At 35.8% G+C, this 27,102-nt stretch overlaps 1 protein-coding gene across 6 annotated transcripts in view; it reads left to right on the top strand.

Moving 5' to 3' along the window:
• Positions 1–27,102, top strand: part of DMD (dystrophin) — a 1,208,865-nt gene that overhangs the window by 305,399 nt on the left and 876,364 nt on the right. For all 6 annotated transcript variants that reach the window (XM_074905425.1, XM_074905436.1, XM_074905445.1 and 3 more), the window contains exon 7: positions 7,254–7,372. In XM_074905425.1, the coding sequence (XP_074761526.1) occupies positions 7,254–7,372 (119 nt within the window). The remainder of the gene's footprint in view (positions 1–7,253; positions 7,373–27,102) is intronic.

Below are 27,102 nucleotides of genomic sequence, written 5' to 3' on the forward strand. Positions count from 1 at the left end.
TATCCTTCAGCAAGATAGTTGAAGTTTCATGTTAAGCTTAAATTTACAGCCTCTGTTACATTTTGTTGCACTAGCTTTGTGGGCAGCTCCTTTTGAGGTTGAGGGGGGGGAAAGGGGAAGAATAGCAGGAGGAGGTCGATTGAGGTGATAAAGATGGGAGACAGAATTACATCTCGTCTTGGTTTTGACATTAACACACTCTGGACCTGCTACTAACAATATATTTCATGTGTCCATCTGAAAAAACAACCCCCAACCTCTCTTACAGCATGCTTCTGTGCTTCTCCAAGTATGTCATTCAGTTTGATTGCTAAATAGTATTTGCCTGTTTCACCAAGTGTCCAGACTGAGTGATTGTGTGAAACATTTGAGGACAAGCACTTCATTACAGAAAATAACATTATATTCATCATAGTTAAGGTCCTCATTGTCAAGGGATAAACACACTGGAAGGTTGTTATTCCTTGATCTTTCTTCCATTTATACCACTGTTATATTTTAAGTATCTGCCCTCCAAAAAATTTCTAGGTATTACTAAGTCATCTCACTTTCATGGTTCAGGTGCAAAAACCTCAAGAATGGAGGGAAAAAGAGTTAGGGCAGCCTTATTCAATTACCACAAGAATATATGTGCCCAAGCACAATGACTCCAACTATGAAATTCTTAAATTGCCAAGACGTGGAAAGCTTAAATGCTATTATTATGGAGAGGATACTGGGTTTATGTGAATCACCAAAAAGATCTAATATGCTTCCTTTTACTTTGATGGTTGGTAATAATGGAATAACTGAATGCCTTAAATAAGAAAACAAAATCGAGCCAATCCCTATCCTTTAAGTGGATATATTTTAATTTCTCTTGTATAATGTTTTCATTTATTCTTTTTGGTGGCTTTTTGGTTGGTTTGTGTTGTTTTGTTTTTTTTAAAGGGATTCAAACAGTAGTGTGGAATTTGCATCAGGGTGAATATTCTCTGCACCTCCCTGAAGGGATTAAAAGAAAGTAAGAGACTATAGCATGAAGCGCTAACTACATAGACATAATACACTGTGAAAGCAGTATTCTCAGTGGGAAGCTCTATCTCTCATAGTGTTTTAACCCACCACTCGCTTACGGCTGACTGTTTTGATCAGATATTTCTAATGCTCTTTTTCTGTCATGTTACAAAGGGTTACTTTGAGTAGATATTTCCATTTATATCATCATCATCATCTCTCTATGGACATTTAGGCTCTTTAGATATTGCTTTTAATGATGAGTGTGAGAAGGAGTGGAGCACAGGTTCCCTGGCAAAGCTACGAGGGCACATCGGTGAGCCCGGGGTATGAATTTTCAAAATACAAATATAAACTTGGAATAAGGCTCCTTGAATGGTATGTTCTTCATTGAATTGAATAAACAAGGCAGCAGCTGTGGAGTGACACCATCACCCTAGGAATATGTGGAAACTTAAGTGTTTTGTTAAGGAAGAGAGATCAGTCCCGCGACAGCTGAAACTCTCCCTACTTCAGGCTCCAGATCACAGAGAGCTTTCCCCATTTACTACTTTTAATCTTTTTTCTCCAGATGTGTGCCAGAGGGAGCTTTGCCTCTTTCCTCTAACTTTGTTGATGCTTTTTTCTTTTTCCTTTTTTTTTTTTTTCCTGGCCCTTAAATCAGGATTTTGAAGTGGGAACAAGTGGCATTCATTAGCTTCCTCCTTGCTTCTTTAAAATGCTTGAACTTAGGCCAGGTGACTGCCTTAGAAATGAGCACTTAACTGCAGCTGTTTCTGCTTCATGGTGGTAGAGTGGGGAGGGAAGAAGGAAAATGGAATGAAAAAAGGTCCCTGGCTAGAACAAGCAAAAGTTTGTCTTTAGTATGTTAAAGTAGAAGTAAAAGCAATGATATAAAGAAGTATGAAAATACTTTTGTTGTAACAAGTTACTAGGTTACATGCTAGATACTGATTCCTGGGGGGTTTTTAACTGTGAGAGTACTGCAGACATATACAATATTTTCTTGTATAAATAAAGTTAGAACAGCAAGAAACCCACAAGTTTTCTCTTAAAAAGGAGATGGTAACTTTTACAATCTAAATGTGGCTCCTTTCTGCATACACTGATAGAAAGTTTTTGTGAATTGGATCTATAATTTTCTCTCTTGCTAAATTATTTTACTGTAGTCCAGTTCTCATAGCATTATAACCTTAGCTTGATTGTAACATTATAACCTTATACAGCTTAAGAAGATGGCCTACTAAAGCATGCATGTTGTCTCTTTGGGATGTTCATAATTATCTTTGTGTAAATATTTTTTACTAAAAGTTATGTAAGTTATAAAGTTTGCTGTTTTAAAGACCTGTGATGCTGTAGAAATGAGTCACTTCATTGAAAACATTCCATCCTGTGATGTTAAAGTATCTTTAAAATATTTCCCTTTGTTCCTCCAGAATTCTCCCTCTGGAGTGTATGCTTTGTTTCTCTTACTTTTCTTGTATGAGCACCCTTGTGAAATTCATTACCTCTTCAGGTTTCACTGTCATATGCATCTTAGATGAATTAACTTCAGGTTCCTATGGAGAAAACTTATTTGAATGAGTTTAGAAATGCTGTTTACTTTTTCTTCACTGCTTATAAACTCTAGTGGGGGTTATTTGGTCGTAATATCAATAACTGCACTGATGAAAGTTAGCTTTCCATTTTTGACAAAGATTTAATAGGTGGTCTCTGGGGGAAAATAAGAGTATACTTTGAAGATGTGTCTTGCTGTGTATTGCTGTTAGGGGTTGTGGCTAGGAACAGAGTACTGTTGGATGTATTTACTAGACAGTTGTTTCCTGCCTCTGAGTTTTGTTTTGTTGCTTGCTTCAAATTGCATGATAACCTGTTGCTTTTTGTAGTAACTGTGGTTTGTCTTCCCCATGACTTTATTTTCTGCATAGAGGTATGTCTGTATTTGTTTGGCCTTGGTATATTCCAGATTCAATTTTCTTACTTTGTCTGATCTATTTCCACCATAAATTATGTCATTGGTTTGGGAAAAAAAGAGTCCCGTTTATACTTTGTGACTATTTTCCTTGCAATTGTCTTTTGAAAAACTTCATGTTTGTTTTTCCCTTGCGTGTTTGGGGGTTTTTTTGCATTCTGCTAGTTATAGGTGAGAAATGCAGATACAAAAAGTACCTTGTGTTCCATATAAATTTTGATTTCACAGTACAAAACTTCTTAACTGAGGCTTTTAATCCTTTCAGTTTTGGCTCTCCATGATCTTGTCATAAACTAACACAAGACCAGTGCTGTTTTAGCTGCTCAGTGAGTAGCTAGATGGAGTTCAACATGTTCTAGTTAATTTTAACTTCTTTGAACATGCATATGCTTGTATGCGTTCAGGGGGAGGAGTGAAGACTGCTAGTTATGTCTCCTTGGCTCTACTCCCTGTCAGACATGAACCAAGCTGCTCACTATGTGAGAAGAGATTTCCTTTCTCTTTGTAGAATTTGAATGTGGAGAGAGCAAAAAAAGGTGGAAAATCAGTATTTCATTTTATTTCTTTGCTCTACTATTTCATACTTGCTCAGCCCTGCATTTAGAACTCCTTAGAAAGCTAATAATAGTTATTTGACATTCTGTTTCAGTGTTGTTTCAGGGATTTTAAAAAGCTATTTGCCATATACACAATTCTTAATCTAGGCTGTAATATCTCCTGCAATCATGCTTGGCAGTATTGCAGCGTAAATATACCCAGTGAAACATCTGCACACATAGCACTGAAGCTGATGCTTCAAGCTGATATTATGACACACTTACTCTATACATGGTGCTATTAAAATTTGTATAGTCAAGTATTCTTTCAGCAAATGGAAAATCGGGAAAGTTAAATTGCTGTTGGATTAGGGAGACCTTTTTTAATTTTTTATTTTTTTTAAATTAAGTTGATGCTTGTCACAGCTGAGTTGCAGTAGGTGGTTATATACATTTAAGTTGGCTTAGAATCTGTGCTGTCTTCTTCATGTACAATAATAATAAAATGCAGAAGAAACCTGTCAGTGACTTCCTGAAGCTTACTACTTCTCTTTTATAGCTGTATCTCAGAAGGTTCAAATTTTTGCCATTCATAGTAAGTGTAAAAAGGGAGATGCTGTCTATGCTCTACACGGACAAATGCATATGCACTAGAGCTAGTAAGCATGCAAATTCAACTAAGGTGTTCTACAACACGATGTTGTCTGAAACTTTGTTTTTGAAAGTTTTGTATCTGAGTGCTTGGGTGTTTAAAATGTAATTCTCTCTGTCTTATATTGAGAATCCTACCCCTGCAGAAGATGTGACGATAATAGTCTTGGCCTATCTGAACACATTAACTTGCAAGTATCCTCCTGGATTATGCTATTGAGAAATTGGATGAAATTGGACATCTAAGATATTATTAATGATGAGAGGATTTTCAAGAGGAATAAGACAATATTGTGCCATTCCTCAATGAATAATTCTAAATATTATTGTCCTTGCCCAGTGAAGTTCAGACTGGTTAAAAGAAGGCATGTTCCCGTGTATAAAATCTTGTATCACCAAACGAGTCATGATTGTGTTGACATAATATGTTGGTCTGAGCAGCACAAGTATGATTAGAACTCAAACCAAATTCCTGCAAAATCATTTAGAGGGGGGACATAGTCCCTCAGGTATAATTATTTTATTTTCTTGTCCTAAAAGCTTTTTTCACTGAATAATCTTTTTACACTCTAGTCTCTGTAGTATTTGTGCAACACATCTTTGTAGAGCTTTTTAAGAAAGTCATAACAGATAGCTTTGTGGTTACTATAGTGTTCTCTTTGCTAAATCTGATGTATGAGCTTATGCATGTTATGCCATATGCCAGCCAATAAGTGTTAATTTTGGGGAGAATAAAGAATTGAAGAATATCCATATGCCTGTAGTGTAAGGTGTGGGAATGTGGTGGGTTGACCCTAGTCAGCAGCTGATCACCCACAGAACCACTTGCTTTCTTTTCCCCCTCCTCTTCCGGAACAGGGAAGAGAATAGGAAAAGCAAAAGCAAGAAAACTCAGAGTCAAAATAAAGACTATTTAATAAAAGAAGGAAGGAAAGAAGAACAGAAAACCAAGTAATGCAAAGGCAGTTACTCAGGATCTCCCACAAGCAAACTGATGCCCAGCCAGTCTCCAAAAAGCAGCCACTTTGGAAGACAAAAATCCCCCACCCTCATCTTCCTTTACAGCAGTATGTATTGCTGACCAAGTTATATAGTATGGAGTATGGAAGGATTGGACTAGATATTAGGAAGTATTTCTTTACAGAACAGGTTGTTAGGCATTGGAATGGGCTCCCCACAGCAGCAGTGGAGTCCCCGTCCCTGGAGGTGTTCAAGAGTTGGGTTGACGTAGCACTGAGGGACATGGTGTAGTTGAGAACTGTCAGGGTTAGGTTAACAGTTGGACTGGATGATCTTCAAGGTCTTTTCTGACATTGATGACTATGATTCTGAGTATCTATTTGGCTAGTTTGGGTCACCTGTCCTGGCTGGGTCTCCTTCCAGCTTATTGCCCACATCCAGCCTATTTGCTTGGGGGAGGCAGAGAGGGTGGGGAAAAGAGAAGGTCTTGATCCTGTGTAAGAACAGTTCAGCAATAGCCAAGCAATTGGTTTGTTATTAACAGTGTTTTAACCACAAATCCAAAACACAGCATTATACGGACTATTATGAAGGACGTTAACTCCATCCTAGTCATACCCACTACCAGGAGGATGGAAAAAATGTGCAGACATAATATGCATTTTGAAAATGCTTGTGTTTTAGTACACAAACCAGTCTATGAGATCATGGACTTAATGCATCCATGACAAACAGAAATTATCACCTAAGTTTCCTCTCCCTTCCCCATCCTGCCTACAGCCAAATTTAATATTTTGAAGTTGTTCTATATGAGGGAACAAGAAACCTCTATTTTTAAATAATATTTAAGATCCTCTGCATATAGAAACAAAATACCTTAGAATTAGTTAATTGTTACTATGTAAATCACTCCCCTCAGAAAAAAATTGGACAGCAAAGGTAACCGGGAAATTACTACTGCATAAATGGCATTTTTCCTTTGCTCTCTTGACATTAGTACAGTATGATGTAGTGAGCATTTTTGCCATCTACTATAACTGTGGGAGACTGTTTAAAATTAATTTTTAAAATTAATAAAAATGTAAGTAAATCTGTCATAACTAATTGCAACATTTTAATTTGTGTAAATAACCTACTCAATTTATAGGTAAAATTATACGTTTAAATGTTTTCTGATTTAAAACACTATCAAAGTCACAAATAGTGTAGTTGGCTTTCTTCATATTATATGCACATTAATTACAAAATACTTGATTAAACTTTTTTTTACAGAATGCGTGATAACAAATTCTGATATCCTAATGGATAACTCTCAGATGAAATGCCAAAGATCACAGTCTAGCAACATTATTTATATTGCAAACAGTGCAATTGATAATACGAGGGCTCAGATTGAGTATCTGAGATGTAGTTCAGTTTTGGTCATTCTCTTTTTCTTCAAGAGCATTTAAGTTGTTTTCTAGTGCTTTTGCTTCTATCAGCTAAAATCTATGAATGGAAGACAGTTTTATACTCTTCTGAAAAGTGTGTATTTTTTAAAGATACCAGTAAGAAAAGTGGCACATGCATCTATACAGCGTACATAGCCAGGTCATGAATTTTTGAACCTGTTGACCGGTTTCTATTGGATATCACAGCAGAATCTCTGAAGAAATTGGAAATAGTAAGTGAAGTGAAAATCTAGTGGCTGAAGAGAGGAGGAAGATTGCAAAATTATCTTAGCAGATGTCTTTCCTGCTTGTCCTGCCATAAGCCAGCGCCAGTGTGCACGGCCACAGCATGTGGTCCCTCTCACTCAGGCATTCTTTGCGACTGGAAGAGGGGAGCAAGCCACTGCTGACATTTTAGGCAGTGACAGGAGCAGAGCACAATGGGTGAAATCAGGAGGTTTGGGGGATTGAGGTTACAGGCTGTTGGGACTTAGTGGAGAATAAGAAATGTGATTAATGTGATGGTGGGGGAGATGGATGAATATAGGATGCAAAACCATTAGAAACCAAGCTTTATTAGTTCCAGAACTTTGCAAATTCTTTCACATGAAGAAAATAAAAAATCAGTAGCTGATAGCTATAGACAAATGTAATTAAATCTAATGCTAAAAAATAAGAAACTTACTGTTCCTCTTATGTTTGCTTTAGACCAGACCTGTTTGATTGGAATGCTGTTGCTTCTCAGCAGTCACCTGTACAACGATTAGACCATGCGTTCAACATAGCCAGGCAACATCTGGGCATAGAGAAACTCCTTGATCCTGAAGGTTAGTAGAAATTATGTTCTTTTCTCTACATGGAAAATCAATTTTTCCATGCATTAGATGAACGTTTTGCAAGATAAATCATAAACTGAAGCAAAATCCTTTCTTTATTTATGTTTTAATGTTATCTTTGTGCTCTATTGAAATAGCATAAGAACTACCTGTATGTACATGCTCTAAAGCAATTTTTTCCAGGTTTGGGGCCAGAGGTTTAATGTGTGTGCACTGAATTAAAGGTATCTCAATAAGTAGCTGATTTCTGTTCCAAAGCTTTAGAGCATCTGCAGCTTTCATATCTTCTGGAAAGATCATGAGTCAAATTACATTTTAATATACATCCAAAATGCATATTCAAACTCATATCTTTAAAATATGATCCTATACATCCTCTGTATATTGAAATTTATTCAGGATGACATGACTCATATCACTATAATTTAATCTTATATGTAATAGATTTGTTTTACCTATCGTTTGAACTTCCTTATGCAGTCATGTTTAAAAAGTTTCTTGGTTTTCACATTATCCTTTTAATTTTGTCCATTTCTGTGTATTCTCTGCCCTACTTCTGCATTGCTGAGAGCCCAGGTAATTTTCCCTTGGAGAACATTTCTAAAACGTTCTTTACTACAATGTGATGTTGAGCAGCTATTTTATTTCCTTTTTATATATGCCTTTGTATATATACACACTATCTTTTTCCACAGCATGATCCATATGCTATATTTTCATGCAATTTCTTATTAAGCCATTAATAAATGGAGTTTTCTATATGTTTGTGCTGTTCTCAGTAGCTCACCTTGTGGTGAGTTTATGATGGGAAGAACCAGAATTTAACAAAATGTGAAAATAACTCTAAAACATAGCATTAGGTCTCTTAATGTTTAAATATAGTAGGGTACATCTCAAGATTGAACTAATAAACTGTATCCCATGTATTTCCCTAGGAGAAATATGTGAAAAAACTGCTTATGATGTAGCTCAGCATCATAAAGCTCTCTACTCTGTAACCTTACTGCTTTGTAGAGTGAAAAAACTGTTAGTGGAGGTGGTTTAATTCAAGACAGCGATATTTTACCCTGTGTAGAATTAAAAGAGGAGCCTCTCAAGCAGTGCTCAGAATTGGAGAAGCAAGTAATATTTGAATCAAAGGACAGGGACTTGCCACCTCATAGGTGAAAGTTTTGTGTGTGCCTCCTGAGTTTCCATCTTGTCTGCAGTCAAATAGTTCCCCTTGTACCAGAAATGTATGGGGAGTCTGTAGTGCAACTTGTGGAAGGAATGCCCAGTGAAACCAGTACAGCACTGCTTGCTAGGACACTATCTTTCATCTCTAGAACTCAATTTGTGTGAACCACTGGAGGAGGATCGGGCTTTCTACATGCTAAAGCATGACATTCAGCTTGTGAACTCTCAATGAGATTAGAGTTGAAAACTGGGTTGCACAACTGAATAGATATAGTTGCAGCCTTTGCTATAATTGGTTGAACTTTCTTCTTAAAATAGATTAGTGGATAAGTTATTTTCTGTATGCATAAGTCACTTCTGATTAGACATTTTATTCTGCTTTTGGCAAAGATACTTGCAGTAGTTTAGCCAACAACTGAAAAACTCTTAAACATTGGTAGTTTTCCAAATATCTGCTGTAATTATTTGCTATTCAGTGTTGTAAACTGTGGTGCTTGCCACCTATGATTTTTAACTCTACGAATGAAAAACTGCAAACTTTTCCAAATAAAAAGTAAACTCTGTACCTATTTGACAACATAGGAATTTGTGAAACCATTACAATATTGTTCATGATAATAAATCTATTCCTAGGCTGCAAAGTAGAATTACTGCTAGGTAAATAAATGAGGAATCTTGATTGAAAATTCCAGCATACTACTTCTGTAATTTTACTTTGTATATTGTTTACCTCTCCTAATCAGATACTCAAATATCTCTTAACAGCATATTGTGTAACAACATTCTCTTCTCTCACTGTTAACTTTAAAACTGCAAAGTGCTACTGTACTAGGACAAAAAAGGAGTAGTCATTCAGTGGTGAAACATTTTTTTCAGTAACAATATTTGTCAAAACAGCACATACATAATTTGTGAATACTTCAGAATTTGTTTTTGTTAACTAAATGTTTGCTGTCTTGATATTTTGAAATTAATTTATAGAAAGGAAGCTGCTATTCAGTAAAGCCCTACTCTTCTGCAACCACATGCAGCAGTCAAAAAAAGAAGGGATTTGGGTATTTTTGGTTGTGTTCTGAAGTTACTGAGGATTGATACCTCTTGAAACATATGACTAGGGAGTCTGTGTTAGCAGTTGCATTTTTAAAAGTAAATATTTTTATTCAGACAGACACTGATTTTTTAGGTTATATATGAAATTCATTTGTTTCTGAGGTTGCTGATATTTCAAGTCTGTCCCATGAACAGTAGTCTCTTTGTTTCCGAGGTTGTTGGTGTTTTGAGTGTATCACATGAGCAGCTTTTAAAACATTGTTTCAGAATTTGATCTCCATTTCAGTCACCAAAGTGGTTAAGATACAGGCTTAAGTATTTTCTGTAAAAGCTGTGTTGTGGAAGTTAAAATTTTGATTCATTCAGAGACAATGGTTCCTGCTTTTTTTCCTCTTATATTGACTACTAAGAGTGCTTTTTTACATCAGGAGCGTATCTTAAAGCAAGCACTTTGCTTAGTTTTTAAGAAAGTGAACTTGACAAAAACTACCCTAAACAATTGTATTTATGCTGATGATGCAAGCATCTTAAAACACAGACAAAAACACTAGGCATCTCCTGTAAAAGGTTTTTCTGTGTCCCTTCATCTTAAGAAATTCTTATTTTATACAAGTCCTAGTTTGACAAAATTGTCTTGTTCCCATTTTGAAACACTGACGTGTCTTGTCTATGAAGCTTTATAAAGTCTTCACAGAGTATGCAACCTTACTAAGTTCCTCTTAAAAATAGCAAGTGATATGTCTTCCTGCTTATAGCTTTTCTCTAAAGAAAATTAGCTAAGGAAAGATTGTGATTAATCAGGTGTAATCTGAAGATACTGTGTTTTGATATAAATGCCCAAAATACGCTATAAATGCAGCATAGAATAAATTTTGCAGAGCTATTTTAGTATCAGAATGTTCATAATATTAGGGGGGAAAAAAGCAAAGAAACTTGTCTGTAAGAGGAGCTTTATTCCAGTCTTTTCCCTTTCCTGTTCAGACAGGTGACAAAGCTGACTTCATTCCACAGCAACAATTTTAAATAGATGTTAGCTATTGGTTTTTTGTTTTGTTGCTTTTTTCTTTTTCCCCCTGATGTTGAAAAGGTGTGTATAAAAACATAAGGGGCAGGTTTCCTTCCTCTCTTCTGTCATGAAAAAGCAGTGGAAGATTCAGATCTATGCTGGATGCAGAAGTTTAATGTACATTAAGTTTGCCAAAGATACTAAATCAGGAGGATCTGTGGGCTCGTTGTGGGTAGAGGGGCCTTACAGAGAGATCTGGATAGACTGAAGAGCTGGGCAATCACCAACCATATGAAATTCAACAAGAGGAAGTACCAGATTGTGCACTTGGGTCAGGGTAATCCTGGCTATATACAAATTTGGGGATGTGAGGCTGGAGAGCAGCCCTGCAGAAAGAGATCCAGGGGTTTGAATTGATGACAAGTTGAACATGAGTCAACAGTGTGCCCTGGAAGCCAAAAGGGTCAACTGTGACCTGGGGTGCATCAGGCACAGCACAGCCAGCCAGTCGAGGAAGGTGATTCTCCCATTCTACACTGCAGTGGTGCAGCCCCACCTAGAGTACTGTGTGCAGTTTGGTGCACCTCGATAGAAGGACTTCAGACTGTTAAGAGTGTGTCTGGAGTAGGGTGACCAAGATGATGAAAGGCCTCAAGAGCAAGACTTACAAGATGCAGGTGAGGTCACTTAGTTTGTTCAGCTTGGAGAAGAGAAGGCTGAGGAGTGACCTTATAGTCTACAATTTTCTCAAGGGGGGCAGTGGAGGGGAAGGTGCTGATCTCCTCTCCCTGGTGCCCAGTGATAGGACACGAGGAAATGTTATAAAGCTGCATCAGAGGAAGTTCAGTTTGGACTTTAGGGAAAGGCTCTTCAATGAGAGTGTGATTGGTCACTGGTACAGGCTTCCTTGGGAAGTGGTCGTGGCACCAAACCTGTCAGAGTTCAAGGAGCATCTGGGCCACGCTCTTAAGTCATATGATTTAGTTTTAGGTAATCCTGTGAGGAGCAGGGAATTGGACTTGATGATCCTTATGGGTCCATTCCAACCTGAGATATTCTATGATCTTTTTGATTGAATCTTGCCAGTGAGTTAAACGTAAGCAGGCTTGTATGTCCATCTGATGTTCTGTAGTGTATGAAAGATAATGAGGGAAAGAATAAAGAGGTGTGGGGGAAATAGATCAGTGGTAGAAAGTGTAATTTAGAACAGTGTTAATAAAGATCTAGAGATTAGTGCAGGATTCAAAAGGGAAAATGTCTTTTCAAATTAAACTTTTTATGCCAAAATATGCCTATATAACTCATGCTGACTTTTTGTTGTAAGACATTTATGATTATGCAGCTAAGATGTTTTAAATCTTGATAATACTCTCTGTGATCCTTCTAAAGAATAAATATTGTCCTTTGGTTGTTCAAAATTAATATTTGTGAGCTTCCAGTCATGTCTTATTCAACTCAAAATATCATGCAATGAACATTGCCAAACCCAGGTCATTTTAATAGCGATTTTTGTTCAGATTTCAATGATAAAGCTGGAATGTGGAAAATTTCTACTATAGCAATGTGTATTATTTACTGTTATTTTGATTTATCTTTTCCTTTTTTTAAAGATCATTATTCTTGGTATAAATGAGGAAAATGTTCGACTTTTTTCGCACCTTTTTGATGACTATTGTGGTATTCTGGATGTAAATTTGAGTTGTTGACTTGAAAATATTTTTGTTGATCATTTTCAATATAAGTAACAGGTTGTTAACCTCTGCTCTCTTGAATTTAGAATATTTTAGATATAAATAATATAACACTGAACATTTTTTTGTATTAAAAATGATAAAGTCTTCAGCTCCCTTTGTTCCTCACTTGTTATTCTAAGATAGTGTTATGTATGGGGAGTGAGTAATGATGGAGATACTTGCCGTATTTGTTTGTATGGGTTCACTTCAGCTAATTTCAGCAAAAACCTTAAAATTTCTTAAGCAAATAAACAAAATGATGATGACATTAGCAATTATAACTTGTATATATGAAAGTTTTAACAATTGATCAAGCAGTTAAGATTAGTCTGTGTCTTTTAATAACATCTAATTACCAGTACCTGCAGTTACATTGTTTAGTAGTTAACTGATTCTTTGTGATCATTTTACCTGTATTGCAGTTATGGAGGAACATGATTCCAGTCTGCACATACAGACATGAGAAAATATACTAAAGGGGGCTTATGTTCCTTGTTGTGTGTCCACTTTTTCATGACCATCTTTTTAAATCTCACTAAGCAAAGAATAGGACAAGCAAACAGCAACAAATGTGTTATGGTCAGCAGCATAGCAGTTACATGATATTGGCTTATACTGACTTTTTCTTTTTACTTGGGGATAAAATACATATGCCATGTAGGAGCAGAAGAATCTTTTTGAGGAACAGTAGGGAATGCTCTCTCAGAACCTTATTCTGGGAATACACCTGAGCTGTGTCTTCATTCCCCTTATAACAGTTGAGTGTGAGTGTGGTAGCAGAGGCAACAGCAACAGGAGGCAACAACAGCAGGAGCTGAAGTGGTTGTGTGCTCCATTCTAGCAATAAACATCTGATTCTTGGTTTAATGAACTTGTCCCTGCTGTCATTTTTCTGGGTCTTGTGTTTGTGCTAGCCTGATAATAAGTAGACTGTGAAGTTACATAATGGCATTTCTTCTGTCCTTTTTAGGTGAAGTAATTATCCAGTTTCTTATACTTAACTGCGTAGCCTCGTAAAAACCTCATTTAATCCATCCCAGTCACATTTTACATATTTTTCCTTAATTTGCACTGATGACATGAGTTTTTGGCACCATTATTAAGTGATAATGAGACTCAGACAGTTTTCTATTTGAAAACTTTTTGTTTGATCTTGACTTTGCATACTTCTGTATCTCAACAGTAATGGATTCTACCATACCGGTAGCACAGAGAAAGGGGAAAAAACTGTCAGCATTGTAGTTTGTGAAGTTGTTAACCCTGTCTGTACCCAGTAGCTGTATACAGTGGTAGCACTGTTTTTCAGTTCATTTTATTGCTATTTCTGATATGGGTCCCGTCAAGGGAGTATGGGAATATAATTGTTTCCTGTAGTGTCCTAAGCTTTAGAAGCATTTTGCCTAGTCCAGTGTCAGTGTCTGGGATTTTTATTTATTTATTTAAAAAAAGCAGAGGGGTGACAAGTCACAAGAACTACGTTTGATATTGTGCTTCTGGGAACAGTCAAGGAAAATAACGGATCAAGTTTAGAAATCATTATTTCAGTTGCACAGTAACCTTATAATGGTTAGAAAACAAAATAAAAAAGGATTGTTTTCCTCAGGCTCCTTTTGGTTCTCAAATCCTGGAATATTTGTGGTTAAGTAAGAGGAAAGTCTACAGGATTCACAATAATATAGAAGTTAATTGTTACAGGACATTGTTACTGGACTTTATCCATAAATACTTGGACAGCTTTATGTCTGGAGCTGCCTTTTAAACTAATGCAACTGAGTTGTTACTAGCAGTAAATTTTCAGCTGGGAAACTGTCATGGTGTCTATTACACAGCTATTCAAGAAAACAGACACAGATATGCAGGGATCTGCAGTCCTATTGCCGATGTAATGAATTATCAAGTTGCAAGATTGTTGATGATGTTATTTATTTTAGCCATACCTTTAGTGACAACAGAAGATTGTGTTTGAAAACTGCCTTTGTTTGATTATTCAATATTCTGTCAGTATTTGAACCTGTGTGCATGAGCTAGGTAATGCAAAACAAAAATTCCTTTTCTGAGGGTCAGAAAAATTTACATTAATAATGTCATAAGTTATATACATTTTAATGTCTAATTTCTGGGTTGCTTTAGTAACAATGCAATTGTTACTAAACAATTGCATTGTTACTACAAAAGCAATTGTTACTGCAAAAGTAACAATATAAAATGCAATTTAAATATATACTCACATGAACTATCAAAGCCATTGTATCTAATTTGCATTTCCTGAGCACTGTCCCCAGCTCTGTTGAGGTATTCTGCAGCTGTGCATTTTTTTTTAATGTTTCTGTATGATTAGTGGATGGTTTTGGTATAGACACTGACTTCTAAAAATTATGTCCCGTATCAAGCCTGTCAGTGAGCAGTTGTTAGCTCTTAGCAGAACTGTTCACAACAGGAAAAAGAAAAATCCCATAAAAGGAATTAGGAGTTCTTAATCATGTCCCTTCTCCCTGCAATTTATTTGAGTCTTAAAATTTTCCTTTTTTTAAAAAAAAAAATAGAAAAAATGTGTTGAATTACTTTCTTCAAGTCTTGTTCGTGTTCTGGCATATGAATTCTGCTTATCTCCAACCATGCCTTCTACTGGTACTACATACAGCAAAGCTAGACTTGCATTAGCGTTGTTACAGCACTGACATACAACAGTAAAAGCATAACCTTGTAATTATTGCTTTACTGTTTGCCAGTATGAATTGAAGCTCTAAGTGCTGGATATGTCATCATTCCGTACTGTGTACTTGTCTTTAGTTTGTAGCACAGCTCTGAAATGCAGAGCAAGAGAAGGGCTATGGAAATACTTTCAAAAATAACGGTAAAAGTATACCATTTATTGCCTATGTAGTGCAATAGGTAAACTCTTATCTGAATGAATTTGTAATACAAATAGGTTTCTCAAGCGGTTTCTAGTTTGATCTATGTTCCTATTGTAGTATTTTGCTTTACAGCTCCTTTTGAGAAATATTTGCCCCCAAAATTAAACAGCATTTCATATTTTCTTACTGATAAGGTGAAAGTCCTGCTTTTTCTTTTCAGTGTCAAGCAAATAGAAATAGTCAGCGAAAATAGTAAATTCACTAGCCTCCATCTAAAACGACTTTCTCTTCAATATTTATGAATAGATTTTTTTACTACTTCATTGACCTGTGAGCAATTTAATTATCAAGACGCTACTTGACAATCAGTAAGTTTTACAGATATTCATGGAAATAAATTACTTGAAGTGTACTGTGTTAAGAGACTCAAGGACAAAACAAGTCCTTCCTCTTATCAGTGGGAAAACTTAAAATAACTGGGATTTAATTGGGAGCAGGGCACATAGGTTACAAAAGAAATTATAAGATTTTCTATCACAATGAATTTGCAGATTATAATATTATTTGAAGTACTGAACTTGAATTATAAGAGCTCAGGTAACTTTGCATTGCAGCAGCTTTTGTAGGCTAGTTCAGCAACTGTAAACGTAACGATCAGTATACGAAGGTCTAAAAATATTTAGAAATTAAGACTGTCTTTTCTTATTACTGTTCAAACTGATGTAACTTGCACTGAATATTTTTCTACTCCTTGTGTGATATTTCTCCGTAGCTTATTCTGGTAAAAAGAGTCGAATAGGTCTTCTCAGTGTTTAGAATGTGAGAGTCACTCAGACTCTTTCAAACACATAAATAGAAGTATCTTGGTAATATTAGTGTAGGCAAGATGTAAAAATAAACAACTCCATGTTCAGAATATTCCATATTTTGTTTCAATAGTGAAGACTATTATCTTTCACCTCAAATGCAAAAAGTAAGCTATTATCTTTCCAATATGTAAGCCAGCCCAGAAGACCTTTGCAGTGAAAGCTGAATTCAGAGGTTTTCTGGTATGTTACTTGAGGAGAAATTGTGTATGGTACCTGGTGACACCACTGGCAGTTCAGCCTTCTAAAAATAATATCCATTACATCTATTATCAAGCAGTGGAGCTTTTTGAAGTCTTATTTTCTGAAATATTTACATCTGAACATTGTTTTAATTAAGAAGTAAGAAAGGAAGGGAAAAAATGGAGTAGGGAAGATTTAGGAAATTTATTTGCTTGTATGTTTTACAAACATTAATGCTTAAAGATAATGTTAGGGAAAACCAGCTTGATATTAAAGTCCTTGTCAGTCACAAGACCTTGTATATGAAATAAGAATGAAGACTCTAAAAGAGTGCACATCTACCTCTATTTGCTTTGACTGGGTAAGAAGCTCTGCCTGTGTTCTAATGGGCCACAGACTTCTGTTGCCTTCTCATCAGTAATGTTAGCTCCCTGTTTTAATGAATCCCAGAGCACACAGTAATGGAATATGCATTGGAGCTGACAATACACTACTGAGTAATCTCAGTGTTGTGAAATGTACTTGGCTGAGTGTATTTCTCAGCTGAAATGGGTCAAGGAATCTTTTAACACTGTAAATGTTTTTTCTATATGACCTGTTCTTGTGCTGCTTCAAGTGTGTTCTGTCAGTAAGAATGTTTTGTCTATGACCTCACCATATGTGTCACATAAAAGCACATATGCCATCTTTTGGACTTCCAGTAATGCTTTTCTGTTGAAAGCAAGGAAAATAAGGACTGTTGCAAAGAGCCATGTGGTAGGAAAACACATGTAAACAAAATTTGTTAGCCAGAACTTAAAAGTTGTTTCTCTTCTACAAATATATTTTTTACAGCGTTGCAGATCGCGTAAAACAATAGTTCTTATCTGGTTTGTCATACATCAGAGATGGGAAAATAGTCCTTTTCCTGAGGACATTCTGACAAAGGAGGAGGAGTGTTTCTGCATGCATATAAATGAAAATATTTGAAAATGTACTTGTTCTTCCCTTAGTCTATATTTTTTCTAGTCGGTTAAGACAGGAACAATCACTGAATTTTGTATTTCCTAGACATTATGGAGAGCTAAGACTCAAGGGATATACAGGAGTTCTGGAGATCATGTAATTTGAACAGAAGTAACAATATTAGCAGGAAGAGGGCTTAACACACCTTTCCTCTAGGGCATAATGATTTCCTATAGGATATATCTTAAAATTCTGTCTGCCCTTGCACATGTGTATGATATATATAAAAATACTACTGCTAAATATATGATCCAGCAAGAATAAAACCAAATAATAAAGCAACCTCATAGTATAAAAATAATTTGGATGCTAAGTGCATGTCTTATTGCCCTGTTAATGGCTGACTAAATACTTCTATAGGATCATAGTAACACAAATAATATAAAATCTAAAGAAATTATGTCTATTTTTCCATTAATGTCTTGATAAGTCTAAATGCAGAAGACCAAAGAAATGAGAACTGCGTTAAAATACATGAAGAATCTAACAGCAGTGGTACCCACAAAATGTTTTAGATTTTATGAAGAAAAGTAGGGGTAGTGTTAGTATAATGAACAGAGACTATGTATCCTCATACTTACAGATGATCATCATATTCACCTTGGATTTGTAGTGGTGATATAATTCAGGCACACCACTATACATTTCAGTAAAACTTATATCTTGTCACAATGTTGTTCTTTAAATTGGTAAACTTCAGTGAGAACAGTAACTGTTCTTCACATGAGACTGAGAACACTGTAAATGAGGTACTGTAAAGGCTTCCCTCATTTCTTTTCTATATGTTCTGCCCAGCTGACTCCAAGGTGAGAAGGAGCAGAGTGACTTGGGGTAGGAGGGAGAGATGGGCAGCAATATAAGTCTGCAGACTAGAAACCTGGTGGTGAAACTGGGTGTTGCAGATACTCCAAAGAACACACAGATGTTTGCACCATGAGCCCCTTTTTTGACAAATTTCTCTTTTTAAATTTTGTGGATTTAGCACCTTTAGCACCTCATACCTCTAAGCGTGCACACACACATTGAAAACAATGATATTCTATATTAGTCTTTTTCTTGACTTCAAAATGCTACTTCTAAAGGTAGCCTCCTGCTTAAGCAGACTATACTCCTCCCTAGTGCATGGTCCTTCAGCTACCTCTGGATTTAACATTCTCCACCTTGTTTTGTTGTTTGGGTTTTTTCGTTTATTTTGTTTTTATTTTCATGAGTTCTTTATAAATGTTTGGGTCTATGTTAATGTTCTGTAGTCACAGTGCCTCAAACCTGTCTCTCAAGTTGTAATCATCAGTCTGTTTTGACAAATAATCACATAGATTTCATTGCCACTGTATCACATTATGTGTAATTTTCTGTTTATCATTATCAATGCTGTGTTTTAGCATTGTTTTTCCAAAGAAATAATCTCTTTAAGTGTGTTAAAATATTCATTCAGGTTCAATCTTGTGTTATTTCCTTCCCAAATTTCTCATGTGTTTTAATTGCTGATATGCTGTGTCTTCCACTGGGACTCGCTATGCCCCTAATCCATGCTTTAAGCTAAAATTAATGATGTTTGTTTATAACGTTTTTTTAAACTATGTAATGTAATGAATGAAGCCCTTTGGAACTGTGCACGAAGTTCCTGGTTGCTCAGAATAATCACTAATGAAAGACAACTGAGAAGAGATCAGTTAGAACAATTATGTTGCCTGATGCATCAAGACAGAATGAAATAAGTATATACTAGTCTAAAAATCACAAATGAAGAAGGGGTAAACGCTCAAGATATAGTCTGACAGGTTTCTGGTGGTGCATAATAATGCATATATCTTTACTGGATATTTTGTCACACGGTAATTTAAAAATATGTGAAAGCACTGCAGTTGCTCAGCCAACAAAAAGTCTATATTTTTAAAAATAGATTTCACCTGAAGTAAGGCGATTTACCTGTTAGAACAGGTTTTACTCTACTTGCTGTAGCTAAAGAGTAATTCATCCAACTAAGAATAGTCCCAGATCAAAATATTCTGCTTTGGTCTTAGAATCAGAGTTCTTCAATATTACATAATCTGTACCTTCAGGATTGTAATACATTTACAAATATATGTATCATTTAAAAAAGGCTTTCTGAAAATAGGGATGGTTCATGTAGTTGTAGAGTATGGGAGATGACAGTTGGAGGTAAATCTATAAAAGAAATCTAGAGGAGGACTTCTGGTTAAAATTAATCAACAACCCCCACCCCCTTATTGGGTATTTTCATATCTTTACCTTTTTTGATAACAGAAAGAATTTGCTCTGTTTAGAAAACCCATAAGCAACTTGAGGTATTCCACTGCAAAGATAGCACTACCTGCCTGTTAATATTGATTTGAAATGTTGCTAAAGAGGTTACCTAATTTAAGAGAGAAACTCATGCAGGTATCTTGAGACTTCTGGATTTTTAATTTGGTCACAAATGAAAGGATGATTAATATGTTTACTTGCTAGGAATGAATAATTGGTGACATGTTTGATTAAAATCTCTGCATTTGAAATTGAATAGGAGAGAAGAAGTGTTAATGACTTAAACTCCCTTTGAGTCACGCTATTCCCACTAACCCTCCAAATACAACAGAGCACAGTTTCAGCCACACAAGGAAATATAAATAAAAGATTAACCACCTCCTAAAACCTGGTACTAGATCAGAAATTTGAGTCAAGTTAGCCAGTATGCTGAGCCTTATCCTGAACAAAGCATTGATTTATGTACAGAAATAGAGTACTTTGCTTGAAGGTGAGTATCACATAAGGATAGTTCTTTCCAGATTGTGATTGGGAATTCTGACTGTTTTGGCTTTGCTACTCAAAAAATAATAATAAAGTAAAAGAAATAACCAACATAATTTGGCTAATACAGCAGCAGCATGCATTTGCTTTTATTTAAACTTGTGGTAATATCCTGCGATGTCCTTTTAGAGATGCATACAAGGATATACAAACAGAAGCCTTTTTTAAAAATTCCTATGAAACTATGAAGTGGAATTGGTGATTTCTTCTGTCCAGTATCCCATATTTTTCTTTGGTGCTTCATTTGTATGCTTTCTTTCTTGTCTGTGTAAAAGTTATCTGCCTGAGTGTGGGGGACGTATTAGACTGCATAAGGCAGAATCCAAGCTCTACGATACTGAAATTCCAAGTTTGTACATTGAAGGAAATAATAAATTTTAAGAACTTAATTAAGATGGTGGACTAATCATTGTTTTTATCCTGCTTCTTAAACTTATGTTTTTAAGTTGTAGAATTTCTTGTTTCGCTGATGAATTCTTCTGGCTCCTGTTATGCTGCTTCTCATACTTAAGGATGTTTGATAAGGGGACAAGAATGGATTGATGATAGATTGTGGAATATATTAGTGAGAAATGAGATTTCACAATAGCCAGCAAAGGAAAGAAACAGAAATGCTGATAATTACTGGATGTACCCAGATTCTTCTTACTCCTAAAGTTAGAATTTATTGCCAAGAAAATACGAATAGTAGTATCTAAGGTTTTTTCTTTTCTTTTTCTTTTTTTCTAAATATCAAAACGGTCTGTAGTGAAAATAGACTTCATCCTGTTTAAAAGTGCTATCACTGACTGATAATGAAGTGCTTTAGCACTGAAAGTTCATTTCAGCTGAAAAACTTTCAATACTGTGAAAACTGAATTCTTCTTTTCTAGATTGCAGACTTTCTCAACATGCTACAAAAGGAGAAAGATTAGCAAAGAATTGTTTTTACTGCAGAATATCGAATAAAAGAAACATGAATATTTACATGCTTCTTTCTTTGCACTGTCTCTCTTTTGTAAGAACTGTCTCTCTTTTATGAGAACATAATTATTTGAAAAAAATGAGTCAAAAATAATTTTCTCCATTTCAGTACAGAAGAGGTGGCAAGGGTTGTCTTGAATTCAAGATTCTCCAAAGGATTGAGGAAAAAAATGTTTCTTAAACTTACTTGGGGCATGAATACTGTGACAATTGCAGAGACTGCCATTTGGAATAATAACCCAGTAAAACTGGCTTTTGTTGTTAAAACTTTTAAACATCACATAAAAAGTGTAGTGGCCCCTGGGCTTGAATTTCAATACAATAGTTTTTGTTAAATCTATAGAAATTATAGCAGTTTTACAAAATGGGGGCAATAATGTCTGACTATACTCTGGGGGCTTTGCATCAGCCAAGAAAGTAAGTTCTCTGTGGGAAGCATGATAAAAGTGATCATTTGATTCAGCTACCATTTTAAAATAGATCTTGTCCTGTAGAAGTCACTCCTATCTGCAACACCCTGCCTACTCTCTGAAATAAAGAAATCCAAAGATGTGTGATAAATTCATAAAACCTGTAAGTAGTGGTCTCTGTTAAAAAGAGAGGTTTTCAGTATAAAGGACAAATGCTGGTTCTTGTGTTTCGGTTGGGAGCAGAGGAAAAGGAAGTCTTTTTTCCAATTTGTGAGTTATCATTTACTTCCCATGCAGAGAGGGAGGTTGCACTGTAAAGAAACATTAATTATTTGACTAAGCCATCTTGCAATGAATGGTATTTCTGCCATGCTAATAATCTGGTTTGTTTGCCATGCAAGGTCCACTGGAAAGAGATAAGATTTTGTTTTTTCATTGACAGACAAATAGAAAAGTCATAGTTTCTGCTGAAATGCACTATTTTCTCTTTAGAGTCCAATTATCTATGTCTTCCAGTTATGAAAATACTGATAATTGTCATACCCAGAAGAAGTCTCATGTGTATTAGAGGAGTTTTAGGAAATCTTAGTAAATCATTGTACCTCAGCTGAAAATGCTGGACTTTCTCATTCTTGGACTTTTATCAGAAGGTCACCTGAAAGACATTTACCCATCAGGAAGAAACAAATTTGAGTTGAAGCCTCTGAAAAAGAAGTGGAAGGAAGAAAGTCCTATGAATCTTTGGGGTAGAATTAAAGTAAATGATCTTTGATCTTTAAACAAGAATTTGACATGTGAGATGGTTTCTTAGACTCTGTAGTCAGAGAAAATCTGAATTTGAGTCATCTAAGGTGGATGTTCTGGCCCTGACTGACTAAACTAGTTCATGTGTATACGTCTAACTTTGAGATGTATTACAACATTTAAGCATGGTTGTCTTGAGATAAAAATATCTAAAGACCCTAAGAGTTATAATTCCCGCCACAGTGATTTTCATCTTCAGCTGACATTCTTACATAACAAAGCAATGTATCTAAAGTCTTAATTAATTTTCTTAGCATATCATTGTGTCTGTGTTAATCCTGCAGACATGACTTTCTGGGCACTGGCTTTCCTGTACAGAAATCTGATCAGAAAAAATACCTTGAAAGAGGAGTTTCCTTTTTCCATACAATGCATATTATTTTCCACCGATTCCAAAGAGAACACATGGTAATGATTGAAATTAATGAATATAGAAAGAGAAAAAGAATCACCTATCCTCTGGCAGTTCTTGCATTCTTAAGATATTAAAATGAAAATGTAAAGCAGGACTGCAGGAGAAACTTACTTAGTATTTTTCAATTATTTCCTATTGGGTTTTTTAGCTTTGAGGTTCACTATTGAAAGAAGGAGCTGCTAATTGTCACAATCTTCATAGAAGATGGTGGCTTTATTAATTTTCTGGTATTTCTGGGGATTATTTGCTTTGCAAATAAATCAAAAGCTGTTTCTAAAATTACTGTAAAACTAGTCAATTGGTGTGGATAATTTTCTGTGTCTTCATTTAAACTGTAGTTTGAAAAATTTTGGTTCAGTCACAGAAATAGAAGTTCAGGTAGGATTTATAGAAGGTTCTGAGGCATTTGAATAGCAGTCACTGATGGGGCACATGCAAAAAATTAATAAATACATTAAGAAACAAGACTCGAGGAGATCATATTTTCTCCATTTTCCTCTAATATTTTCTTTCATTTCCATCTATTAGTTTTTAAACTGATGGCTTAATGAGCAGTGGCTTTCATGGTAGTTACTTTCTGGAAGGTAGGTGGAAAGCAACACCCCAAAATAAATTCCCCAAGAGAATATTGACAGAAAAATTGTAACATGCATTTGCTTTTTGGTAGATACTGGAAATAACCATTTTATGAATAACATGAATACAGGATAATTTCTGTCACAGCTTTCAGTTGGGACCCAACCAAGAGAGTGAAATTTGTAGTTAGAGGGGTCATGGAATTACTTTCAAAGAAGGCTTTTTGCAACTTGGGTTTTTCTGGTTTCCTTAGTCTGCTGCAATTTGTTAGGACAGTTCTTTTGTTGTATAGCATCTTGCAGGAAGCAGGCTGTAGATTATCTTCTGGTAGTTCTGATTGCTTATCATAAAATTTACTGTTACATGATTTAGTGCAACAGTATAGAGAGAGAGTCGGAAAGGTTGCTATGAATTAATGAAGAGGTTTATAAGGTTTATCTTGCTAATGTGTATTAAACACTCTGTGGATAATATTTTTGAGATGTGACCTTTAGGGATTACTCTGCCCAACAGCTGAAATGGCTACATAAAAAAATCAGTCTGAAATGGAGAGAAACTGCTTGAGTCATAACCAAAGCAATTCTCTGAATGTGACCTGGGGAGGGTAGGAAGAGGGGAGGCTTAAAGAGTAAAGTGAAGTGTGTTTTTTAGTAGCCCACATTTTAAAAGGATACAGTGATAAGCAGAGACAAAATAGCATGAATCAGTTGTAGTGCTTAAAATAAACTGACTTTGGAGCAAATGGACTGATACTCCTGAAAGTACTTCTTAGTCACCGAGCAGCAAGGGAATAAAGCTTGTGTGCATTGGTAATTGGCAATGAAATGTTTTCCGACCGTTTTTTTCCCTTCATGAAAACAGTACTTGTTTGCATTTTGGAAATGTGCTTTATGACTACACAGTATTCCTTAAACTAATAGGAAACTTTCAAAAATTTTTGAAGAAGTTATAAAGATTTAATATTTCTACTCTAATACCTTGCCATGATTAAGACTTCAGCATTGGAACAAATGGTGTCTCTTGTAACAAAGTTACTTAAATATAACAGTGGCTTAAAAATATATATATATCATGGGGAAATATATATATTGATATATATATTGATATATATATATATCAATGGGGAAAGCAGAATATCATCAATCATGTTGACTTGGAATATGTTAAGACCATGCAAAGTGATTCTTAGCAATTTTTTTTGCAGAGCCTCTATGCTGCTCTGAACTTGAAAAATCGCTTCTGTTCTTGAGTATTTGCTGTATGGCTTCTCCAGTAATCACTGTCTAATGATGTCTAAAAAAATTTAAGTAAGTTTATCCACTGATTACCATTATAATACTTACACAATTTAAATGAGAGGAATTGAAATCCGTCATTATTATAGTGTTTTGCTGTGACAGCCTCCCTGACTTCCACACAACCATGTAAGTCATGACTCATCAAAACCAGCAGTCAGTGATCTGCCTTCCTACATGGTTGTATAGCATTGGTCATGCTCAACAGAAGACAATTAAAGCTATTGGAGACTGTAATTTACTGCCCTTTTCCTTATTTATTGTAGCCAGGAATCTTCATGGGTCCTTTCTGTTCTCCATGGTCAGACTTCAAGTGTGAATGCACCCATGTCATCTTGTGACATGCAGTCAGACTGTGGCCTGGACCCAGATGCTGAAAAGAAGCCAGGGGATTCAAAACTGTGCAAACAGCAGTGACTCAGTTCTGGAAAATATGGTATTGAAAATTACACTAAATGCTGAAGGAAAAAAACCAACCAAATGAACAGGCAAACTGGCCACTGTTCAGCAACCACTCTGTGTGTGTAGCAAATATAAATAAGACACATCTCTGAATGTGTCTTAAAATAATGATGTTTAAATTTATTGCTTTATAGAGGGTGTCCTTCTAATTAGAAGGAATGTCTCTGAAGGAAAGCGGGAAAGCAACTGAAACAGTTCCTGATTTAAGTCTGTCAGAAAACTTAGAACGCCAGTTTTAATTAAACGAATGTAGAAGGAATATTTTTCAGGATTAATAGGCCCTCTGCAGTAGATCTTCCATATGACAGAGAAAATAAAATAGCGTTTGCTGCTAACATATTTATCATAAAAATAATTGTATTTGCTTGCAGTTTCAGAACTCACAGACAATAGATGTGAAGTTAAAAAAAAATATTTTCAAAAAGGGTAGCTTCTATTTTAAGTTTCTGCTTGTATTTGAATTTACCTCAACTGAAATCTAATTATGATCTCAATTAACAAGTCAACCACAGAAATTCGTGGTGGGTTGAACTAGACCTGACCAAATGTATTTGAGTGCAGGTGCCAAGGTGGTGGTAGCCAAGTTAGGGAGGGGAAAATGCAGGAGTGGATTCTGTGAGAAGAGATATGGGGCTGCCATGTGCTGGACACAGCTGCTTCATATCAGGCCCACTATAGGACACAGATGAGCCCATCAGCCAAGTTGGTGGCACCTGTGTGAAAACAGTTAAGAAGGGGCAGAAAACACCGAGAGGAAGAGAACAGGTCAGAGGAGGAAACAACGAGGTCAGAGGAAAAGGAGATGCTCTGTGGCAGAGCAGGTGCAGCCTGTGGAGGATGAAAAGAAGTCAGAAAAAAACCAAAAGTGGCAGAGAGAAATCACTAAGCACTGACCCTGACATTCTGCAGTCCTCCTTGGCTTGCTGAAGGAACTGTGTGTAACTTGTGGAAATAGCAAGGGAGGAGACGTGTATGGCATGAAGTGGAGGCTAGGAAGGAGGTAAGGTGAGATGTTTGAAGTGAAGTGAGCCTGGAAGTGAAGCTGGGTCTGGCAGGTGTTTTTACGAAGTATTTAAATATCATATTTTTTTTCCTAATACTTGAATTTGTATTTAAATTTAGGTTTTGTTAATGGGCAATAAATGAACTTAAATTTCCTAAATTGAGTGTTTTGCCTACAGCAGTAATTGAAGAGTAATATCCCTGTCTTTATTTTGACTTCGGAGTTTTGTCACTCTTGTTCTTCCTATTTTCTCCCCTGTCCTGTGGGGAGCAAGCGAGCTTCTGGATGGATCTTGGTTGCTAGCCAGGGCTGCAACACCCAAATTTATTAAATGGAACTAAACACAAATGTAATCAAAAGCAAAATAAATGTCACATGACGCACTGTCCTTGACTACTCTTTTTTTTTGTTTTTTATCAGTTTCATGGTGCAGGTGATAATCCAAGATTTCCTTGGCCTCTAAAAGAGATATCATGTTGTCCCATATTACTGAAGCAAGTTGTCTTAGAGGTGTGATGGCTGCCAGTGCCTGGACTATTTCTAATTGAGAGTGGCCTCCTAAGGGCAAAAAATGTAATAACCACATTGCACCTGGGACCAAAACCAGAAATACAGTTATACTTCAGTCTTTTATGACTGTGAAGGTCTTTGCTTGGAGCTTGCTTTCTCAGTGTATGCACCACCTACAAGGCCAGGATAGAATAAAATCTATTTAAGTGAATTGAAGTGATTATGATGAGGTAATGGTGCACACATAGATTTTGTTTAATCTTCTGATTGAGCTTCTATAAAATCTGCATTCCTGGGGTTCCCCTCTGACTACAAACACCAGGAGGTTGCCTCCATGGGAATAATTGTCATTTAGAAACACAAATCTCAAGATTCACATTTTTAAACTGACATATTAAAGTTAGATTTTTCTGCTTGTAAAGAGTGAAAAGTGGTTGCTGACAGGAGCAAACTTCCAGAAAGATATCACAGAAGCTAAAGAAATTCCACAAATTGTAGTTTGAAGATAGCTGAAAAGCTCAGATGTGTTGCTGCTCTATGTACTCTAAAGCAATTGCATATTCATTTCCCCAGTGTTGGTAATGATAACGTTTTATTA

This window comes from Athene noctua, chromosome 1 (assembly GCF_965140245.1).
Source record: "Athene noctua chromosome 1, bAthNoc1.hap1.1, whole genome shotgun sequence".
In the NCBI taxonomy this organism is placed as follows: Eukaryota; Metazoa; Chordata; class Aves; order Strigiformes; family Strigidae; genus Athene; species Athene noctua.